We start from the raw sequence: 19,628 nt of genomic DNA, 5'->3' as shown, positions 1-19,628 counted from the left end.
TAGCATGTAGAGAGCTATTTTTGTGTAGCAAGATCATAACCAAATCCTATGATCTTAATTACTTGTGAAGGTTTTATTTAGGATTTGAACATCTTAATTAATAGATATATTTGTGCTAATGGTAATAATTATAGTCAATGATAATTTTTTGTTTAATAATAGCAAAGTTAGATTTTGGTAATCGAACGTTAACAATTTATAATCATTATAATACCACAATTTTTAAAAACACTAAAGATTTTGTCAAATGTGGATTTCGATTGAGGTGTAAAAAAGAATTAAATGTTAGATATATACTCAATAAGTAAAACAACAATGAGATTAATATTCGATTTGAGTCTCGATAATTTTGATTTTGATACAAATCTTATTGTTTTTTCGATTCGATATTGGTGTATCACGGAAGTAATTTTGTCTCTACATCTACAATATTCATTGGGATGGTAAAGTACTTCAGCTTATTGATTATAAGTCGAAAAACTAAAATTGTATCAAATTTTATCATATTAGTTTTAACAACATTAATTGAAAACACCAATAAAAAGAATAGAGTGTCCGTTATAATATATTAAAAAAATATAAATAATAAAAATTCAACATACGAAATGTCTAGAAAATGTACCCCAAAAAATTTTATAGTTGTCACTCTATGACCATAATGCCCAACCTGATTGAAAATCATTGGTATGTTTTTGTTAAATTTTTCGATATAATGGTTATTTCTATGACCATAATGCCCAAGCTTATTGAAAACATCTAATGTGTTAGATTTGTCTGATAATATTTATATTTATCATCATAGTTCTAAAAATATAGGTATGTTTTCTTGATGTTATTATATGCATTTTACTTGTTACAAATGTCGGGGGCTGAAGGATGTACTTTGCTTTAAATTTTTTTGTAAGTAAACCTTTATATTTCTTAACTTTTGGAATATTTGTAAGTACTTCTTAGACAAAAAAAAAGAAAGGTTATAAAACATGGTTTTGTTTCGAGTGTTTGTTAGTCTATCTGTTTTTATAAATAGTAAAATACAAAGAATAACAAATGCCAATCCTTAGTCTATCTTCGAATGATTACAAGCATGTAGAGGGCCACTTTTGTGTAGTAAAATCATAACCAAATCTTTTGATCTTAATTACTTGTGAAGGTTTTATTTACGATTTGAGCATCTTAATTAATAGATATATTTGTGCTAATGGTAATAATTTTAGCCAATGATAATTTTTTGTTTAATAATAGCAAGGTTAGATTTTGGTAATCGAACATTGACAAACTATAATCATTATAATACCACAATCATCATCATCATCATCATCATCATCATCATCATCATCATCATCATCATCATCATCATCATCATCATCATCATCATCATCATCATCATCATTATTATTATTATTATTATTATTATTATTATTATTATTATTATTATTATTATTATAAGAGTGAAAGAAAAAAAGCTTGAAGACATAACTATTAACTATTCTTTTTCTTGAATTGTGTATAATAGACCCATGTATTCATATTAATAATACTATTATTATTATTTAAGAGATTTTTATTGATAATTTATTATTTGTAATCTTATTTTAAGATTTTTAATATTCTAAAGACATCTCTCAACATATAGATGTAAATGCTCTAAAAGTGGTACAGAGTGATATTGAGTAATGTCACCAGGATGATTGTTGAATAGATAAAATAAAATATTATGAGAAATAAGGATATGATTGATAATTATTTTTTAAGTAAAATATAATTTTTATTGATAATTATATTATATTATATTATATTTTCTATATTATATATTATATAATTATTATATGATTAATAATTATATTATATATTTATTTAAGATGATAGAGTAGTGTCACCGGGATGATTGTCCAATAGATAAAATAAGATATTATGAGAAATAAGGATATAATTAATAATTATTTTTTAAAAGTAATATATATTTTTTATTGATAATTATATTATATTATATTTACTATATTATATATTATATATTTAGTATATGATTGATAATTATATTATATATTTATTTAATGTGATTGTCAAGAGGGTTTACAAATAGCGAAAGAGCTTCTATAATAAAATGAGTATTTTACATATGTATCCTACAACATATGTGTATTTATATGCAAGTCGTCCTTGGAATTTTATGAGACGTCGGAAATGTGTTTGTCACGTTTCCATTAAATTTGGTGCAATAAACTCTATACGAAATTCGAGATAAGTCAAGTTTACCGAGACACTTAATATTTAGTGTATTGACATAAATATCCTCCATTTATAAGGATATACATAAAATACCTATGTACTCTTTTTTTTAGTATAAATACACGTATAATACATGCCAAAACTACAAAACATGCGTGTCTAAGCGTTAATAAACAGCAGGCATTTATTTGGCGCAACGTCGCTGCGTCGCGGGGAATCGCTCCAACATGCCATAACGTCGTTGGACAAACCTTTGCTTTATGTCAGCGCCTCGTGTGACGACCGTCATGATTTACCCATCCCTATTTAAGCCAAAAGAAAGAACACATTCTACCATCACCGCCACCACCTTTTGATCGTTCATCTACATTCCCCGAATCCCTACCTCTCGAGCCGTCGATTTCTTCCTTCGATCTCCCATCGTCGTCGCCCCCAAGATGGTACTTTCTTTCCTCTGTCTCTTCGATGCTAGCTTTCTTTTTTTCTTCCTCCTATCCCATCCCTTCTTGACTAGTGATCAAGAAATTTGTGGTGTTTCATGCATCCATGTCCGGTGATTGTATGCTGTTATGGAATCCACGAAATATGTCTCCGAATCATGTAGGTTCGTCTTCGGGGGTTAGTTCTTATGCTTGATCTCATTTCGCTAGGGTTTGCAAGAGGGTCTGATGTGATTGCTGTGTGTTGGATCTTTATCGACCAGATCCTTAAAGTCAGATCATTGTTTCCACATGTATTTATATGTGGATTGTTGAACTTCGTGGCTGGTTTGTGTCAATCAAAGTTGTCGATCGTTGGTCCTGCTTGTTTTGATGGATAGATTGCTATTCCTATTCATGGATTGGGTCATTTAACTTTATTCTATTGATAAAAGGCGATGGATCGAGTGGATTATCCAAGGTTTTTGGGAGGATCAGACTGCAGCGACGCTAAGATTACTTATTTTGTCGATCTACATAAGCGCGTATATACGTACGTGCACATAAATTTGTGTGTATTAATACTTCCCCCACTACCCGCCACCCACCCCAAAAAAAACACTTTAGCTCTTATTTTTTGCCATAAGAATAGAGAATCAGGGCTTGTTTCGTATGATGTTTCATTGTCTAGTTTGTTATTTGCCATATGGTCTCTAATAACTACATTTGATTATCTTGGAGAATAAGATTTGATTATGGTAACTAGATTTGATATTTATGGGAATGACTTGTTGCTTTGTGATATGAAAGGCAAACGCAGCATCAGGAATGGCAGTAAATGATGATTGCAAGCTGAAGTTTTTGGAGCTGAAGGCTAAGCGAGCTTATCGTTTCATAATCTTTAAGATTGATGAGAAGCAGAAGCAGGTCGTTGTGGAAAAGCTTGGCGAACCCAATTTGACTTATGATGATTTCATTGCTAGCCTTCCTACAAATGAATGTAGATATACGATATATGATTTTGATTTCGTGACCGAAGAGAACTGCCAAAAAAGCAAGATCATTTTTATCGCTTGGTACATTAATCCATTGTATCTAGTGGACTTTATTTAATATCCCTTTGTTGTATAGATAATAACTTCCTATTACTTTTTATATTCATGTGAAGGTCACCTGACACATCAAGAGTGCGAAGCAAGATGCTTTATGCAAGCTCCAAGGACAGGTTCAAGAGAGAACTGGATGGCATCCAAGTGGAGTTACAAGCAACTGATCCAACTGAGATGAGCCTCGATGTGATAAGAGGTCGTGCCAATTGAATATGTGGCTATTCGCCTCTTGTTTGTGCATTGGAGTTGTTATCCTGTAATTGTTTTTCTCTTACTGAAATTTTCATAGTTTTGAGGGACGTTTAGATCCCTAGATATTGTGTGGGCTTGTGGTTTAGGTACTAAACAGAACCTTTCTAAAGCATCTCCATTTTGACTATGTCTTGCAATCTATTTCTATGTGGTACCTATTGTGTGAGTGTCTACTAATATCTTGATATCTACAAGATAGTGGTATGCAACATATTGTTGGAGAGCTTGGTGCGTAATATTTCGAAGACAATCCGACTACTGTTTTCTTGCTTACGCAAATTGCAAATTGATAAGCTTGAAGCTTCCCGTCTTGTTATTTTGTTTTTGTTTGGCCTTTCTTTGTCTTTGTTTGTTTTTCTTTTCTTAGTCTTGATCGCTGTGCATCCGCTAGTTAATGAAATTGTGTGTAATTTCTACAGAGACTTCAAAATAAGTTTTTCCTAACTTAACCAAAGCTATGCTATGTGCAAATTTTCATGTCTCTTGCAAACAATTTTCTATAATTTTGTATTTAACATCTTTCTAATGCTCTTTCTCTGTATTTATTTTATTCTTATAAGTGGATGGTTCTTCAGACAATCCTGTAAGCAATAGCTCTGAGAACTGGAAGTACTCTGCGATGTTTTACTAATTGATAGTCTGTGTGCCTTACCTCAACTTGGAGTAGTTTATCGAGTATGTATTCCATTTCCATATGGAAAATGCCAATACGATATTGTCTTTGCTAAGCAATTCGTTTGTTATTGCAGTCATCCTTGTAGGACATGCCTTTGTTTGTTAATATGCTAGTGCTTGTATCAGTCTCAGATCACCCGACTCTGAAATGTGCTTCTGTAGGTTTGTATAAGATGCCAAATGGATTACTCATGTAGGTGCCACACTTTCTACTTCTTCAGTTGTGTGTTAGCATATTTTCAACTGAAGTAAAAACTTATATATTAGAATTTTGATCTAACTTGTGGATCCTCTGAATTTTGTAGTTGTAACTCTGTGACCATAATGGCCAACCTGATTGAAAAACATTGGAATATTTTTGATAAATTTTCTGATGTAAGGGTTATTTCTGTGATCATAATGCCCAAGCTGATTGGAAAACATATAATATGTTGGATTTGTCTGTAATGTTTATATTTATCATCACAGTTCTAAAAATATAAGTATGTTTTCTTAATGTTATGGGATGCATTTTACTTGTTACAAAGGTGAGGGGCTAAAGGATGTACTTTGCTTTAAATTCTTTTGTAGGTAAACCTTTATATTTCTTAACTTTTAGAATATTTGTAAGTACTACTTAGATTGAAAAAAAAAAGAACGGTTATAAAACATTGTTTTGTTTCGAGTGTTTGTTAGTCTATCTGCTTTTATAAATAGTAAAATATAAAGAATAACCAATGCCAATCCTTAGTCTATCTTCCAATGATTACAAGCATGTAGAGAGCCACTTTTGTCTAGCAAAATCATAACCAAATCCTATGATCTTAATTACTTATGAAGATTTTATTTAGGATTTGAGCATCTTAATTAACAGATATATTTATGCTAATGATAATAATTTTAGCCAATGATAATTTTTTGTTTAATAATAGCAAGGTTAAATTTTGGTCATTGAACGTTGACAAATTATAATCATTATAATACCATAAACTTTAAAAACACTAAAAGATTTTATCAAATGTGGATTTCGATTGAGGTGTATAATAGAATTATATGTTAGATATATGCTTAATAAGTCAAACAACAATGAGATTAATATTCTATTTGAGTCTCGATAATTTTGATTTTGATACAAATCTTATTATTTTTTCGATTTGATAATGGTGTATCGAGGAAGCAATTATGTCTCTACATCTACAATATTTATTTAGATGGTAAAGTACTTCGAATTATTGATTATAAGTCGAAAAACTAAAATTGTATCAAATATTATCATATTAGTTTTACACAACATTAATTGAAAACACCAATAAAAAGAATAGCGTGTCCATTATAATATATTAAGAAAATATATAAATAATAAAAATTCAACATATAAAATGTCAAGAAAATGTATCTCAAAAAATTTTGTAGTTGTCACTCTGTGACCATAATGCCCAACCTGATTGAAAAATATTGGTATGTTTTTGTTAAATTTTTTAATGTAAGGGTTATTTCTGTGACCATAAAGTCAAGCTGATTGAAAAACATCTAATGCGTTGGATTTGTCTGTAATGTTTATAATTATCATCACAGTTTTAAAAATATAGGTATATTTTATTAATGTTATTGGATGCATTTTACTTGTTACAAAATTCAGCACCCGAAGGATGTACTTTGATTTAAATTCTTCTGTAGGTAAACCTTTATATTTTTTAACTTTTAGAATATTTGTAAGTTTTTCTTAGACAAAAAAAAAGAAAGATAATAAAACATTATTTTGTTTCGAGTGTTTGTTAGTCTATCTACTTTTATAAATAGTAAAATATAAAGAATAACCAATGTCAATCGTTAGTCTATCTTTCAATGATTACAAGCATGTAGAGGGCCACTTTTGTATAGTAAAATCATAACTAAATCCTATGATCTTAATTACTTGTGAATGTTTTATTTAGGATTTGAGCATTTTAATTAATAGATATATTTGTGCTAATGGTAATAATTTTAGCCAATGATAATTTTTTGTTTAATAATAGCAAGTTTAGATTTTGGTCATTGAATGTTGACAAATTATAATCATTAGAATACCATAATCTTTAAAAACACTAAAAGATTTTATAGATTTCGATTGAGGTATAAAATAGAATTATGTTAGATATATGTTCAATAAGTCAAACAACAATAAAATTAATATCCGATTTGAGTCTCGATAATTTTGATTTTGATACAAATCTTATTATTATTTTATTAGATAATGGTGTATCGATGAAGCAATTTTGTCTCTATATCTACAATATTCATTAAGATGATAAAGTACTTCGGCTTATTGATTATAAGTTAAAAAACTAAAATTATATCAAATATTATCATATTAGTTTTACACAATATTAATTGAAAACACTAATAAAAAGAATAAAGTGTTCGTTATAATATATTAAGAAAATATATAAATAATAAAAATTTAACATACAAAATGTCAAGAAAATGTATCCCAAAAAATTTTGTAATTGTTATTCTGTGACCATAATGCCCAACCTGATTGAAAAACATTGGTATGTTTTTGTTAAATTTTTCGATGCAAGAGTTATTTCTATGACCATAATGCCCAAGCTGATTAAAAAACATATAAAGTGTTCGATTTTTCTGATAATGTTTATATTTATCATCACAGTTCTAAAAATATAGGTATGTTTTCTTAATTTTATTAGATGCATTTTACTTGTTACAAAGGTCAGGGGCTGAATGATGTACTTTCCTTTAAATTCTTTTATAAGTAAACCTTTATATTTCTTAACTTTTAGAATATTTGTAAGTACTTTTAGATTAAAAAAAAAGAAATATTATAAAATATGACTTTGTTTCGAGTGTTTGTTAGTCTATCTGTTTTTATTAATAGTAAAATATAAATAAATAACCAATGTCAATCCTTAGTCTATCTTCCAATGATTACTAACATGTAAAGGGTCACTTTTGTATAGTAAGATCATAACCAAATCCTATGATATTAATTACTTGTGAATGTTTTATTTAAGATTTGAACATCTTAATTAATAGATATATTTGTGCAAATGGTAATAATTATTGCCAATGATAATTTTTTGTTTAATAATAGCAAAGTTAGATTTTGGTAATCGAACATTGACAAATTATAATCATTATAATACCATAATATTTAAAAACACAAAAAGATTTTGTCAAATGTGGATTTCAATTGCGGTGTAATAAAGAATTATATATTAGATATATACTCAATAAGTCAAACAACAATGAGATTAATATCCAATTTTAGTCTCGATAATTTTGATTTTGATACAAATCTTATTATTTTTTCGATTTGATATTGGTGTATAGCAATTTTGTCTCTACATCTACAATATTCATTGAGATGGTAAAGTACTTGGGCTTATTGATTATAAGTCGAAAAACTAAAATTGTATCAAATATTATCATATTAGTTTTACACAACATTAATTGAAAACACTAATAAAAAGAATAGCCTGTCCGTTATAATATATTAAGAAAATATATAAATAATAAAAATTCAACATACAAAATGTCAAGAAAATGTACCCCAAAAAATTTTGTAGTTGTCACTCGGTGACCATAATGCCCAACCTGATTGAAAAACATTAGTATGTTTTTATTAAATTTTTTGATGTAATGGTTATTTATGTGACCATAATGCCCAAGCTGATTGAAAAACATCTAATGTGTTAGATTTGTCAGATAATGTTTATATTTATCATCACAGTTCTAAAAATATAGGTATGTTTTCTTGATGTTATTGGATGCATTTTACTTGTTACAAAGGTATGGGGTTGAATATGTACTTCTTGGAAAAAAAAAACATTATAAAACATAGTTTTGTTTCGAGTGTTTGTTAGTATATCTACTTTTATAAATAGTAAAATATAAAGAATAATCGATGTCAATCCTTAGTCTATCTTCCCATAATTACAAGTAGAGGGTAACCAAATCCTATGATCTTAATTACTTGTGATGGTTTTATTTAGGATTTGAATATCTTAATTAATAGATATATTTGTGCTAATGGTAATAATTTTAGCCAATGATAATTTTTTATTTAATAATAGCAAGGTTAGATTTTGGTCATCGAACGTTAACAAATTATAATCATTATAATATCATAATATTTAAAAACACTAAAATATTTTGTCAAATATGTATTTCGATTGAGGTGTAAAATAGAATCATATGTTAGATATACGCTCAATAAGTCAAACAACAATGAGATTAATATCCTTTGAGTCTCGATAATTTTGATTTTGATACAAATCTTATTCTTTTTGCGATTCGATTATGGTTTATGGAGGAAGCAATTTTGTCTCTACATCAACAATATTCATTAAGATGGTAAAGTATTTCGGCTTATTGATTATAAGTCAAAAAACTAAAATTGTATCAAATATTATCATATTAGTTTTACACAATATTAATTGAAAACAACAATAAAAAGAATAACATGTCCGTTATAATATATTAAGAAACTATATAAATAATAAAAATTTAACATACAAAATGTCAAGAAAATATACTGTAAAAAATTTTGTAGTTGTCACTTTGTGACCATAATGCCCATCCTGATTGAAAAACATTGGTATGTTTTTGTTAAATTTTTCAATATATGGGTTATTTCTGTGACCACAATGCTAAAGCTAATTGAAAAACATCTAATGTGTTGGATTTGTTTGATAACGTTTATATTTATCATCACAGTTCTAAAAATATAGGTATATTTTCTTAATGTTATTGGATGTATTTTACTTGTTACAAAGGTCGGCTGAAGGATGTACTTTGATTTAAATTCTTTTGTAGGTAAACCTTTATATTTTTTAACTTTTAGAATATTTGTAAGTTTTTCTTAGACAAAAAAAGAAAGGTTATAAAACATGGTTTTGCTGAGTGTTTGTTTGTCTATCTGTTTTTTTAAATAGTAAAATATAAAGAATATAACCCATGTCAATCCTTAGTCTATCTTCTAATGATTACAAGCATGTAGAGGGCCACTTTTGTGTAAGATAATAACCAAATCCTATGATCTTAATTACTTATGAAGGTTTTATTTAGGATTTGAGCATCTTAACTAATATATATATTTGTGCTAATTGTGCTAATGGGAATAATTTTAACCAATGATAATTTTTTGTTTAATAATAGCAAGGTTAGATTTTGGTCATCGTTGACAAATTAAAATCATTATAATACCACAATCTTTAAAAATACTAAAATTTTTTATCAAATGTGAATTTCGATTGAGGTGTAAAATAAAATCATATGTTAGATATATGCTCAATAAGACAAACAACAATAAGATTAATATCCGATTTGAGTCTCGATAATTTTGATTTTGTTATAAATCTTATTTTTTTATCGATTTGATATATTGAGGAAGCAATTTTGTCTCTACATCCACATTATTCATTGAGATGATAAAGTATTTCAGCTTATTCATTATAAGTTGAAAAAATAAAATTATATTAAATATTATCATATTAGTTTTACACAACATCAATTGAAAAAATAAATAAAAAATATAATGTTCGTTATAATATATTAAAAAAAATATAAATAATAAAAATTCAACATACAAAATGTCGAACCGGAAAATAGCTAATAAAAAACTAAATCAAAGAAATGGCCTAGCCCGGACTTGAACCGGAAACCTTCAGTGTGTTAGACTGACGTGATAACCAACTACACCACGACACTCGTCTCTGAAATTACGAAAGCAGAAAATATAAAATTCTATAATAAGAACTCGAACCGGAGAATACCTGAAACATAAAATTGGCGTCGCACAGACTTAAACCGGAGACCTTCTGTGTGTTAGACTGACTTGATAACCAACTACACCACGACACCTGCCTTTACTATTGTCAAAGCAACAACATTAATATACATGGAATAAGAACGTGATGGAGAATGTCCACCGCTCCTTTGTCCGGTTCTTTCCTCGAAACCCTATCCCAACCTCCCTCGCCGCCTTCCCGAATTATTCCCCCAACGTCCCTTCCTTTCCCGCAACCCTTCTTCGCATACCCCGTTCCAGGATTCTCCTTCCTCTTCCGCGGTCGCCCCCCGTGATCGATCGACGATGTCGATCGCACTCGACATGTCCCTCGACGACATCATCAAGAACAACAAGAAGTCCTCCGCCGGGAGCCGCGGACGGGGCGGTGGCTTGGCCACTGGCCCCGCCCGCCGTGTTTCTATTCGATCGGCGAACCGATCCGCTCCCTACTCTGTCGGGAAGGTATGCGCTTAGGGTTCCCCCAATGCCCCCGATCTTTGATGCTGACCGATCCGACCGAATCGCCGCCTCCGGTTCTTGGGTTTCTCACTCGGTATCGGATCCCAGGCTCCGGACTCAGCGTGGCAGCACGACATGTACGCGGCTCAGATGGGTGGCCTGCCTGCTCCAGCGGCTAGGGCGTCCGCTATAGAGACCGGCTCAAAGCTGTATATTTCGAACTTGGAATATGGGGTCTCGAACGAGGACATTAAGGTGATGTTTCCTTTCCTCTTTTATCCTTTTCGCTCTAGACTGATTTTGATTGTTTGATACTTTTGATATCTTGCCTTTATCAATATTGGATCTGTTCATGATGTCGTTCTTGTTCATAATTCTTGTTCGTTACCTTGAAAGAAACTTGCACATCTGGAATGAATCGTATGCATTCTTTCTTTTCTAGCAAGTTATGGACCCATAGATTTATATCGTGGAATGAATTTTCCGGTGTTGCAATTCAAGTTTTTTGGAGTGCAATTACTTGTATATGATGAATGAAGATGTTTCAGAACCGAAGCTTATGATAAGCATGTTTAAGGGAACGTTCAGAAATGGTAGGCGGAACATGTAGTAGAATAGAAATGTAGGTTTCTCCATCTACTTGATTTCTTGAATCACTCTATGAAGTTGGAAGCAAAGAACTTGTATGTGCTTCTGTTATTTCATATTGTCTTCCTTTAAATGTAGGTTTGGTGCGCACCCTGTTTGTTGAATTTTGTTAATTGTAATCTATCTAGACACTGCCATCGAAGTTTTCTGAAATGAGAAGGCTTCTTTGCACTTTAGGGTCTTTACTTCATCGTTTTTTGAAGGTTGGTTTGCAATATTTTGATCTTAGATGAAATATTTTTCGCTGCAAAGAAGGATGAAGACCCACAATGATAACCAAGAGACAATGATAAAAGTATTTGATACTTTTGATTGTCTAACAAGGGTTTCTTTTCCATGTGTTTTTGTCAGCAAAATTGTTATTTTTTAATGTATTTCTGGTCACATATTTTTGAAGATGTTTATGAAAGTATATTGTTTGGTCTAAATACTTGTTTCATGGAAAACAAACTACTGAGTGCACATATGAGCCTTAGGTCCAAATGTCCAATTGTATGAAGATTTCATATCTCTATTGTTGCCATGTGTCCACTTATCTTTTTTTTTTTTCACTTTTGTTATGTTAATAAATTGTTTTCTTTGTGCCTTTGTTTATGATGTTATTTTCTGTTTCAGGAGCTCTTTTCAGAGGTTGGTGATCTGAAGCGTTATTCAATAAATTATGATAGAAGTGGAAGATCTAAGGTACTTCGTCAGCTTGATGTGGCTCTTTAATTTCAATGTGGTAGTCCCTTCTCATTTATGAAATAAATAACTGAAGGGAACAGCTGAAGTGGTCTTTGCTAGAAGAGTTGATGCATTAGCAGCTGTAAAGAGATACAACAATGTGCTGCTTGATGGAAAACCGATGAAGATAGAAGTTGTTGTGCCTCATTTCACTAATGGTGCCTTTAGAAGCACTAATGGCTCTTCCAAAAGGTTTGCTATGTTCTTGCTTCTGGAGATGCATCTCAGATTTATTTTGATCTTTTTGTTTGATTAAGCTTTTCAATTTACAAGATGGGAACTCTCTTTTCACCATATTCTTACATATATGATCTGTGGATTTCATTGATTTAGTCATGCAAGACACGTACATATGCAAACACCTTCCTGTTATCCATTACCAAATAATTCTGGATTAAGAAAATATCTCTTTGTGTTTGGTTATCTGTAGTTTCTCTATCTGTATTTGTTTCCTTCTTTAGAGGTCGCTTTTCTATCCGGTATATGGTCCATAAAACCAAGGCTTAAGTGTAATTCATTTTTATTTTGAATGTTTGGTATTTTTCTGATTCAACGAAGTATTTGTACCAAAATATATAAAACTAGATCAATATATTTACATTTTTTATTTCTGAATTTTGATATTCAATGATGCAATGTGGTTTAGTTCAATATACCAGTTTTTTAATAGGCACCTGGGCCCTTGGGCGAGTCCCAAGCGCCTCGCACCACCTTCGGGTGACGCTATTCACTGAAGTGCAACCTAGGCGCTCGCTTGAGCCCAGGTGTCAGGCACCTCGGGCAAGCGCCCGAGTGAAAGTGGTGTAGCACAAGAGATTGGAAGAGAAAGGGGCCCAAGCATGGAGGAGGGCATTGACCTAAAGGCGTATACAACAGAATTGATCACTGCTCAATGGCAAATGGGAGGGCAAAAGACATGATCTCGTTGGAAGACGAAGAGCTAGGGTTTTTAAGGAAAGGTAATTGGGGGATGTTAGAAGCCGATCCCTTTTGCTCTCTCTCTCTCTCTCTCTCTCTCTCTCTCTCTCTTTCATGATCTATCTTTTCTCACACCAAAGACCCGGTGCATGATGGACGGATGTGAATATAAATGCAATAAGTAGCGCACTAAGTATTACATCACAATAAGTGCGTTCTTGCTTCCAATTCCATTGCCTCAAGATTTGGGTTAAGAATCACCCTATTGAATGGGATTGAACTCAAATTACGAGTCAACTCAGGCATAGCGGTCAAAGAATCACATCAATATATGTATATATATATGTGTGTGTGTGTGTGTATATATATATATATATATATATATATATATATATATATATATATATATATATGTGTGTGTGTGTGTGTGTGTGTGTGATAACTGAATATAAATGTGCAAATACTATTGGAGCTCAACTAATGTCTGGATTTGCTTGAAAAAGAATGGCGAAGGGCTGGACTCGAATCTTGAAGAAGGAATCATCTCTTCATCATGTTGCAAGTCAAATAAATCTGTTTTAACACTACAATGAAGAAGTTTATGCTGTGCACTTAGTACAAGCAGAGAATCTTATACTTCTTTCATATACTAATGCACCTCATTCACTTTTTCATACTTTTTCCATGCCTTACCTCTTGATTCTGTGTTTCCTATTATGTTGGTTTAGTGGATCGATTAAATTAATACTAGTGATCTTTGTTTAAATCAGTTCCAAGTTAATCATGTTTACCAATCACCATTATACGATCTTTATATGGTTGCATATGCATCAGTTTTTCTTTTTCTAGTAAGTAGTGGAAAGGTGCATGATACTGAAGATATGTAATGCTAGTTCTTTGCAAAGAGAGATATCTCATACATCTTGAATACCACTATACTGGTGAGGTGTTTTTTTGACACACACATCATACAAGTGAACTGTTAAAACATAAAAATCAAGATTTTCTATGATCATTTTGATATTATCAACTATTTGCAGTGGCAGTAAAGTTAGTTCTTTAGAAAACTAGAGCTTTTGATTGGTTACCACACTCTCCACATGTATGGTAATTATATTTAGTATAATTACTTTTGTATCTTGGTTTCTCTTCCTTAGATGAATCCAACACTGGTTGATGTGTCCTAACTAACTTCAGTGGTTTCTGTATCAATACATACTCCTTTCATTGCTTTATTTTTATATTCAAAGAAACACAAACTAAATGTTTTCCTTGCCTTGCTATTTTCTGGCTCTTCTTCTTTGATTAGAATGATTTTGCTAACTTGCTTTGTTACTGCAGCACTAGACCAGGAAGGGGTTCCTCAGGATGGCCGCGTGGTGGTGGCCGTGGGAGCAGCGGGGGCCGTGAGCGAGGTAAAGGACGTGGTGGTGAACCAATATCTGCTGCAACACTTGATGTTGATTTGGACAAGTACCATGCAGAAGCAATGCAAACCAACTGAGTGCTTCTGGTTGGTTTCTTTAATCTACGATCGCTGCTTCCATGATGCTCCTCAGTAATCTTATTATTCTGCTAACATGCATAATATAGGAAATGGAAGATGATGTCAAAATACTGAGTGGGTCTTGGGGCTTTCATTTTAACATTGTTGTTGCATTTTGATTTCATCTTGTTACTGGGGTTACAAAGTGAACTTCTGGTGTCTGGCCTTGGTGATCGTTCTTGGTGAAGCTTCTTTTATCTCTACTTTGTGGTATGTGAGTTTCTTAGCTCAACCAAAGATTATGTTATCATGCATGGTGTTGCACTGGGCTCTTTGGGAACCATCAGTTAAGAGAAGCGCACTGCTTTGCCTGTTCTAAAGACATCATATCTAGTAACGATCAGTTTTGACATAACTGTAGGTTGTTGTGAAAGTGCTGAGGCCTTGGTGAATGCTCAATCCCCCAGCGAACGGATTCAAGAACACGAGGCAACCAACGTTAGTCCCGTAGTCAGTGGTTCGAAATTTGCGACACGCCATAACTGAAGCGAAATTGACGAAGAAAATGTGGGATGAGGGCAGAGAAAACACATACGAAACGACTACTACTATCCCACTGCTACGCATATAAACCATCAAAAGCAGCAGGGAAAATCAAACGCGCTTTTTAAATGAATACCGCCTCTAGTAGGGATGAACACGAAATCAGAAACAAGGATGACAATTAGACGTCGATCGCACTGTACAGCATCACACAGCGTTAGCCACACACAACCTGGTGGAAGGAAATCAAAGTTTCAGATAGGTGGCCCACCACCTTTTGCCGTCGTCACCAACCCATCAGCGTTCGCCTCACTCCATCCACAATCTCACCTCTAGCCTGGCTGCCTCCCACTGGCAGCTCCCTGCTGTCATCCAACAGAAATCTGTAAACCTCCCACTGTCTTTCAAAAGCCGTGTGCCTGCCGATTTCAGCCTGCACACAACATACATAGAATGGCTAAGACATTGACATAAATCTTTGGACGACAACCAGGGTACTTCCAGTTTGCTTACAGAGAAAATGCAGATTCCAAGCACTTTCAGAGCCAGTGTCACATCATAGAAGACCCGAGGCCTCCCCTTTCCGCACAGCTCAACCGGATTAGCAACAAATAGTTCCATGTCTGGTCCACGATTTACAATTATCACTCTTAAAGGATGAAGCATTTCCAGTTTCAAACGGGAACACAGCACACCCTGCTTGTCAGGATCCACGATTTTCTTCCCGTCACTTTGCAGGATGAAAAGGTCTACCTCTCGTGAGCCTTTCATGTCTGACAGAAATCGCCCATACGCCACCTACATGACAAGCAACCCACTGTTATCCTAATTGTACATGTAGTTAATTTGAGCAAGTTTGACTGACACATCTTTAACAAAGCCAGTTGAGAGATTGCAGAGCATGAGGCTGACCGCCATTTGAGTGTCTTAATTGAAAAACAAAAAAACAAAAAAAAACATTCAATCAACTTCTTTAAATCTTATTAACATGTACATTTATGAAAAATACAGAACAAGATATCTTCTTAAAATCTTCCTTAGATGTACGGGACACATAAGCTATTCATGCCACCAGCAGTACCCTCAAACTATTTTAGACCAGTGTACCTGATAGGATCAGAAGTCGTCGAGTCATCAATATGATTGTGTTTATATCTAAATCACTAAAAAATCATTAGTTTATTATCCTTCTTTTTTCATGTCAAGCGATTTGGCAAGGTTTATAACATACCTGATAATCAAGAGCATATTACTATGGAACCATCAAGGTCAGATTAAAGCAATTGGGTATAAGATAGAACATGGAATACCTGAATACTGCAGTCCTTTAAGGTCCTCATAATGTCATAGAGTAGGCCCTTCTGATCAACACAATGGATTTGAAGTAATGTGTGGGAAGGGCTCAATGAATTGTCAATGTTTACATCCGCCTTCTTCAGCCTTTTCATCTCTGGGCTAAGTATCGCTGAACATACTTCATTGCCTGACAGCTCCAGCTTAAATAACTCTTCTGCAACTACTGGTGGAAGAGAAGAAAATCCCTGCTGAAAACCTTCAGCAAGCTCAATCTCACAGCTATTTACAGACTCGCCTAGAACTGCATTTAACCTTTCACACAGATCGTCCTGTCTCATTTTTGTGTGCAATAACTCCCTAAACACATGTACGGAAGTCATAAGAAAGTGACAAAATGTTAACAGATGCTAGCTTAGAAATATTAAAGAAAGTGCAAGAAAATGATTCACATGCCAGGAAATTCAAAAATTCTCTAAATGAGTTATTCCATCTTAGCCAATAAGAGTGAATAAGCAGACTAAAAGGATTAAAATGAAACATTTGACGGGTCATCATCCATAGGCAGGAAGATTGGTATTCCCTGCGGCCAGTGAAATGAAGCCATCGAATCGGCTATTACACAGATACACAGAAACAGACAAGGCAAAATTACTAACTCAGCAGACCTACACCAGAAGAATGCTATTATATATTTTCTTTTGAATAAGAAACAGGAATAAAAGTGATCTGTTCAAAAGTGGTAATACTACATCAGAACTAGTCTGAAAAGAGTTTAATGGACAAAGACAAGAGTTAAGGTCAACCAGTATATGGTATAAATATGCTGCCATCAGTTCTTAATCTCTTGTGTAAAAGTGCCTTGGAGATTAGGAGAAGGCATCAACTAAACAGTCGCTGTTAGACCAACATGCAATCAATAAGCTATTCTGATAGAGGCATACTCACATGGCATCTGTAATAAAGAAAAAGTCCACAACTCTACCGTTTGGAGTTGTCGAGACTTTCACTCGATGAATCGTAAGCTCAAGCTCACATAGTACCTTAGTGACATCTGCATCAAACGGCACATGTATCAGAAATAAGTCAATCCCCAACCTAACAAACAGACAGACAGGTTACAATTGGTTACCGTGCAACAATCCCTTGCGGTCGATGGAGAACAGCTTCAGAAGGTAAATTTGCGAGCTCGTAGGCCTATTCACCATGTCAAAGTAGAACGGAATGGAACAAGATGGACAGAGAGACAATAGCCTGTTCTTCAAGCTTGGCCATTGGATATTACTGGAGGTGGGACGTGGTACGACCCAGAACACTAAGTAGCACCACTGCCCATCAGTCGATATGTCTTTAAAGAACACAACAGAGTAACATCACAGATTAGACAAGCATATGGACAAATAAACAGGGCAAATTGTAGAGAAAAAGACAACCAAGAAGTCAAATCATCAACCTTAAATAAAATTAGTTCTTCCTGCACTAAACGCAACGTTAGGAATGTCAATTATGCTGTCAATTGTATGTCTCATTCAATAGGAGAAAATAGTAGAATGTTCAGTGAACATTTTCGAGAAACGTATCAAGAAAAAGAAACAAACGAGATAACAGATCGTCTCAAATGTATAACCCTAAAACAGACAAAACCTAAACCCCAATCAAGAGAATAATGCTAATTTGGTAAGCGAAACAACTATGGCGGTCGAAAATAAACGAAAATCGATAAAATAAATCAAGAAAAAATAGCAAGAAAGATCAAGGAAACCTCCATTTCCCATAAGTGACGGTCTCAAATTTATAACCCTAAAACAGAGTAATAGACAAACCCTAAACCCCAATCAAGAGAATAACGCTAATTTGGTAATCGAAACTACTATGGCGGTGGGAAAGAAAGGAAAATCGATAAAAGAAATCAAGAAAAATAACAAGAAAGATCAAGAAAACCCCCATTTCCCATAAGAGATGGTCTCAAATTTATAACCCGAAAACAGAGTAATAGACAAAGCCTAAACCCTGATCATCTATATGCACCATCAACTGGTGAACGAAACCACTACGGCGGTGGTAAAGAAAGACGAATCGATAAAAAGAATCAAGAAAAGATCAAGAAAGATAAATTTAGGAAAAACTGCGATGGAATTAGAAGAACCCAACTCATCAAGAATCCGATTGAAACGGGAAGAGGAGACACGAGAAAGTTATCACGGAAGGTAAGAAGCGGCGACTGTCAAGATGGCGCTCACGGACGGACCTCCTCGGGTGATGCAGAGGCCGAAGTCGAGGATGGCGCGGCAGAGGTCGCATCCAAGGCCGGTCTGGTCAGGGCAGTTGACGGTGATGATGGTGGGTTCCCCGGCCCGCTTTGCCGCCTGGATGACCACAGCATCCTCGCTCGCCGCCACCATCACTTCTCCGGCGCCCCCCGACCCCGATTCGTAGGCCGTCGTCAGCCCCCCGACCGCATCGAGGACCGCTCTACCAGTCGAACGGTATATCCCGTCCAGATTCCTCTCTCTCTCCCCCTATCCTCTTCCCCCACGCCCACCCGCCCGCCAGCCTAACCCTCCTTTCTCTCCCTCTCTCTCATCCGATGCGGTGCGTTATATGGAAAGGTTGGCCGCCGCCACCGATTCGAGCCACGTCATTATGGACAGCGGCTGTATTGTCCCCACGTGACGCCACCTTAAACGTCGGTAACGCCGCCTAAGCAAGCCTGCGAATGACGTGGACCCCTCTCTTCATCAAGATTATGTTATTCCTCAGTATAGCTGCATTGCATTTGGCAACTTAATCGTGTGGATCAGATTCACCATCTGCCCAGCACGATTTTTAAAGGTCTCAGCGCATACATATCTCGATCCGCATACTATCTTATCTATATGACTTGTTGGAGAGGCAACCCCAGGCCACCAACATTGCTTGGATCTGCTGTTTGTGTGTCCAACCCAATCACCGATTCTTTCGGTTGACGAGGTCAATCCAATCAACGAGCCGCCTCATTTGACAGCTTGGTCCTTTTATCGATCAAGAAATCCTTAGGTGGAGCCAATGCGTGCTTTCGTTTCCACGGAAAAGGAGAATATGAAAGCACCTGGGGATCGACAAAG

The 19,628-nt window shown here is 34.1% G+C and overlaps 3 protein-coding genes across 6 annotated transcripts; 2 read left to right on the top strand and 1 right to left on the bottom strand.

Annotated features, from left to right (window-relative positions):
* The first annotated feature begins 2,468 nt into the window (after positions 1–2,468).
* Positions 2,469–4,147, top strand: LOC103987884 (actin-depolymerizing factor 7). 3 transcript variants are annotated; one of them, XM_009406336.3, is made up of 3 exons: positions 2,469–2,666; positions 3,456–3,721; positions 3,814–4,145. In XM_009406336.3, the coding sequence occupies exons 1-3, from the start codon at positions 2,664–2,666 to the stop codon at positions 3,962–3,964; spliced, it is 420 nt and encodes a 139-aa protein (XP_009404611.2). In that variant the 5' UTR covers positions 2,469–2,663; the 3' UTR covers positions 3,965–4,145. The 3 variants fall into 3 exon arrangements, with proteins under 3 accessions (XP_009404611.2, XP_065046167.1, XP_018683001.2); XM_065190095.1 differs by lacking the exon at positions 2,469–2,666 and adding an exon at positions 2,674–2,826 and having other exon boundaries at positions 3,814–4,147; XM_018827456.2 differs by lacking the exon at positions 2,469–2,666 and adding an exon at positions 2,679–2,844 and having other exon boundaries at positions 3,814–4,147.
* Positions 4,148–10,575: 6,428 nt separating this feature from the next.
* LOC135583808 (THO complex subunit 4A-like) lies at positions 10,576–14,951 on the top strand. 2 transcript variants are annotated; one of them, XM_065187392.1, is made up of 5 exons: positions 10,576–10,913; positions 11,019–11,165; positions 12,174–12,242; positions 12,319–12,476; positions 12,955–13,541. In XM_065187392.1, the coding sequence occupies exons 1-5, from the start codon at positions 10,755–10,757 to the stop codon at positions 13,016–13,018; spliced, it is 597 nt and encodes a 198-aa protein (XP_065043464.1). In that variant the 5' UTR covers positions 10,576–10,754; the 3' UTR covers positions 13,019–13,541. The 2 variants fall into 2 exon arrangements, with proteins under 2 accessions (XP_065043464.1, XP_065043463.1); XM_065187391.1 differs by lacking the exon at positions 12,955–13,541 and adding an exon at positions 14,544–14,951 and having other exon boundaries at positions 10,581–10,913.
* A 386-nt stretch (positions 14,952–15,337) lies between these two features.
* Positions 15,338–19,059, bottom strand: LOC135676336 (ACT domain-containing protein ACR9-like). Its single transcript, XM_065187390.1, has 6 exons — positions 18,773–19,059; positions 17,657–17,872; positions 17,473–17,578; positions 16,542–16,884; positions 15,745–16,029; positions 15,338–15,664 (listed from the first exon to the last, which is right to left on the bottom strand). The coding sequence occupies exons 1-6, from the start codon at positions 18,924–18,926 to the stop codon at positions 15,518–15,520; spliced, it is 1,251 nt and encodes a 416-aa protein (XP_065043462.1). The 5' UTR covers positions 18,927–19,059; the 3' UTR covers positions 15,338–15,517.
* Between the last annotated feature and the right edge of the window lie 569 nt (positions 19,060–19,628).

The sequence above is a fragment of the Musa acuminata genome, chromosome BXJ1-6 (genome assembly GCF_036884655.1).
Source record: "Musa acuminata AAA Group cultivar baxijiao chromosome BXJ1-6, Cavendish_Baxijiao_AAA, whole genome shotgun sequence".
NCBI lineage: Eukaryota > Viridiplantae > Streptophyta > Magnoliopsida > Zingiberales > Musaceae > Musa > Musa acuminata.
The sequence above is the reverse complement of the archived record's forward strand: the minus strand, read 5'-3'. Positions and strand labels throughout refer to the sequence as shown.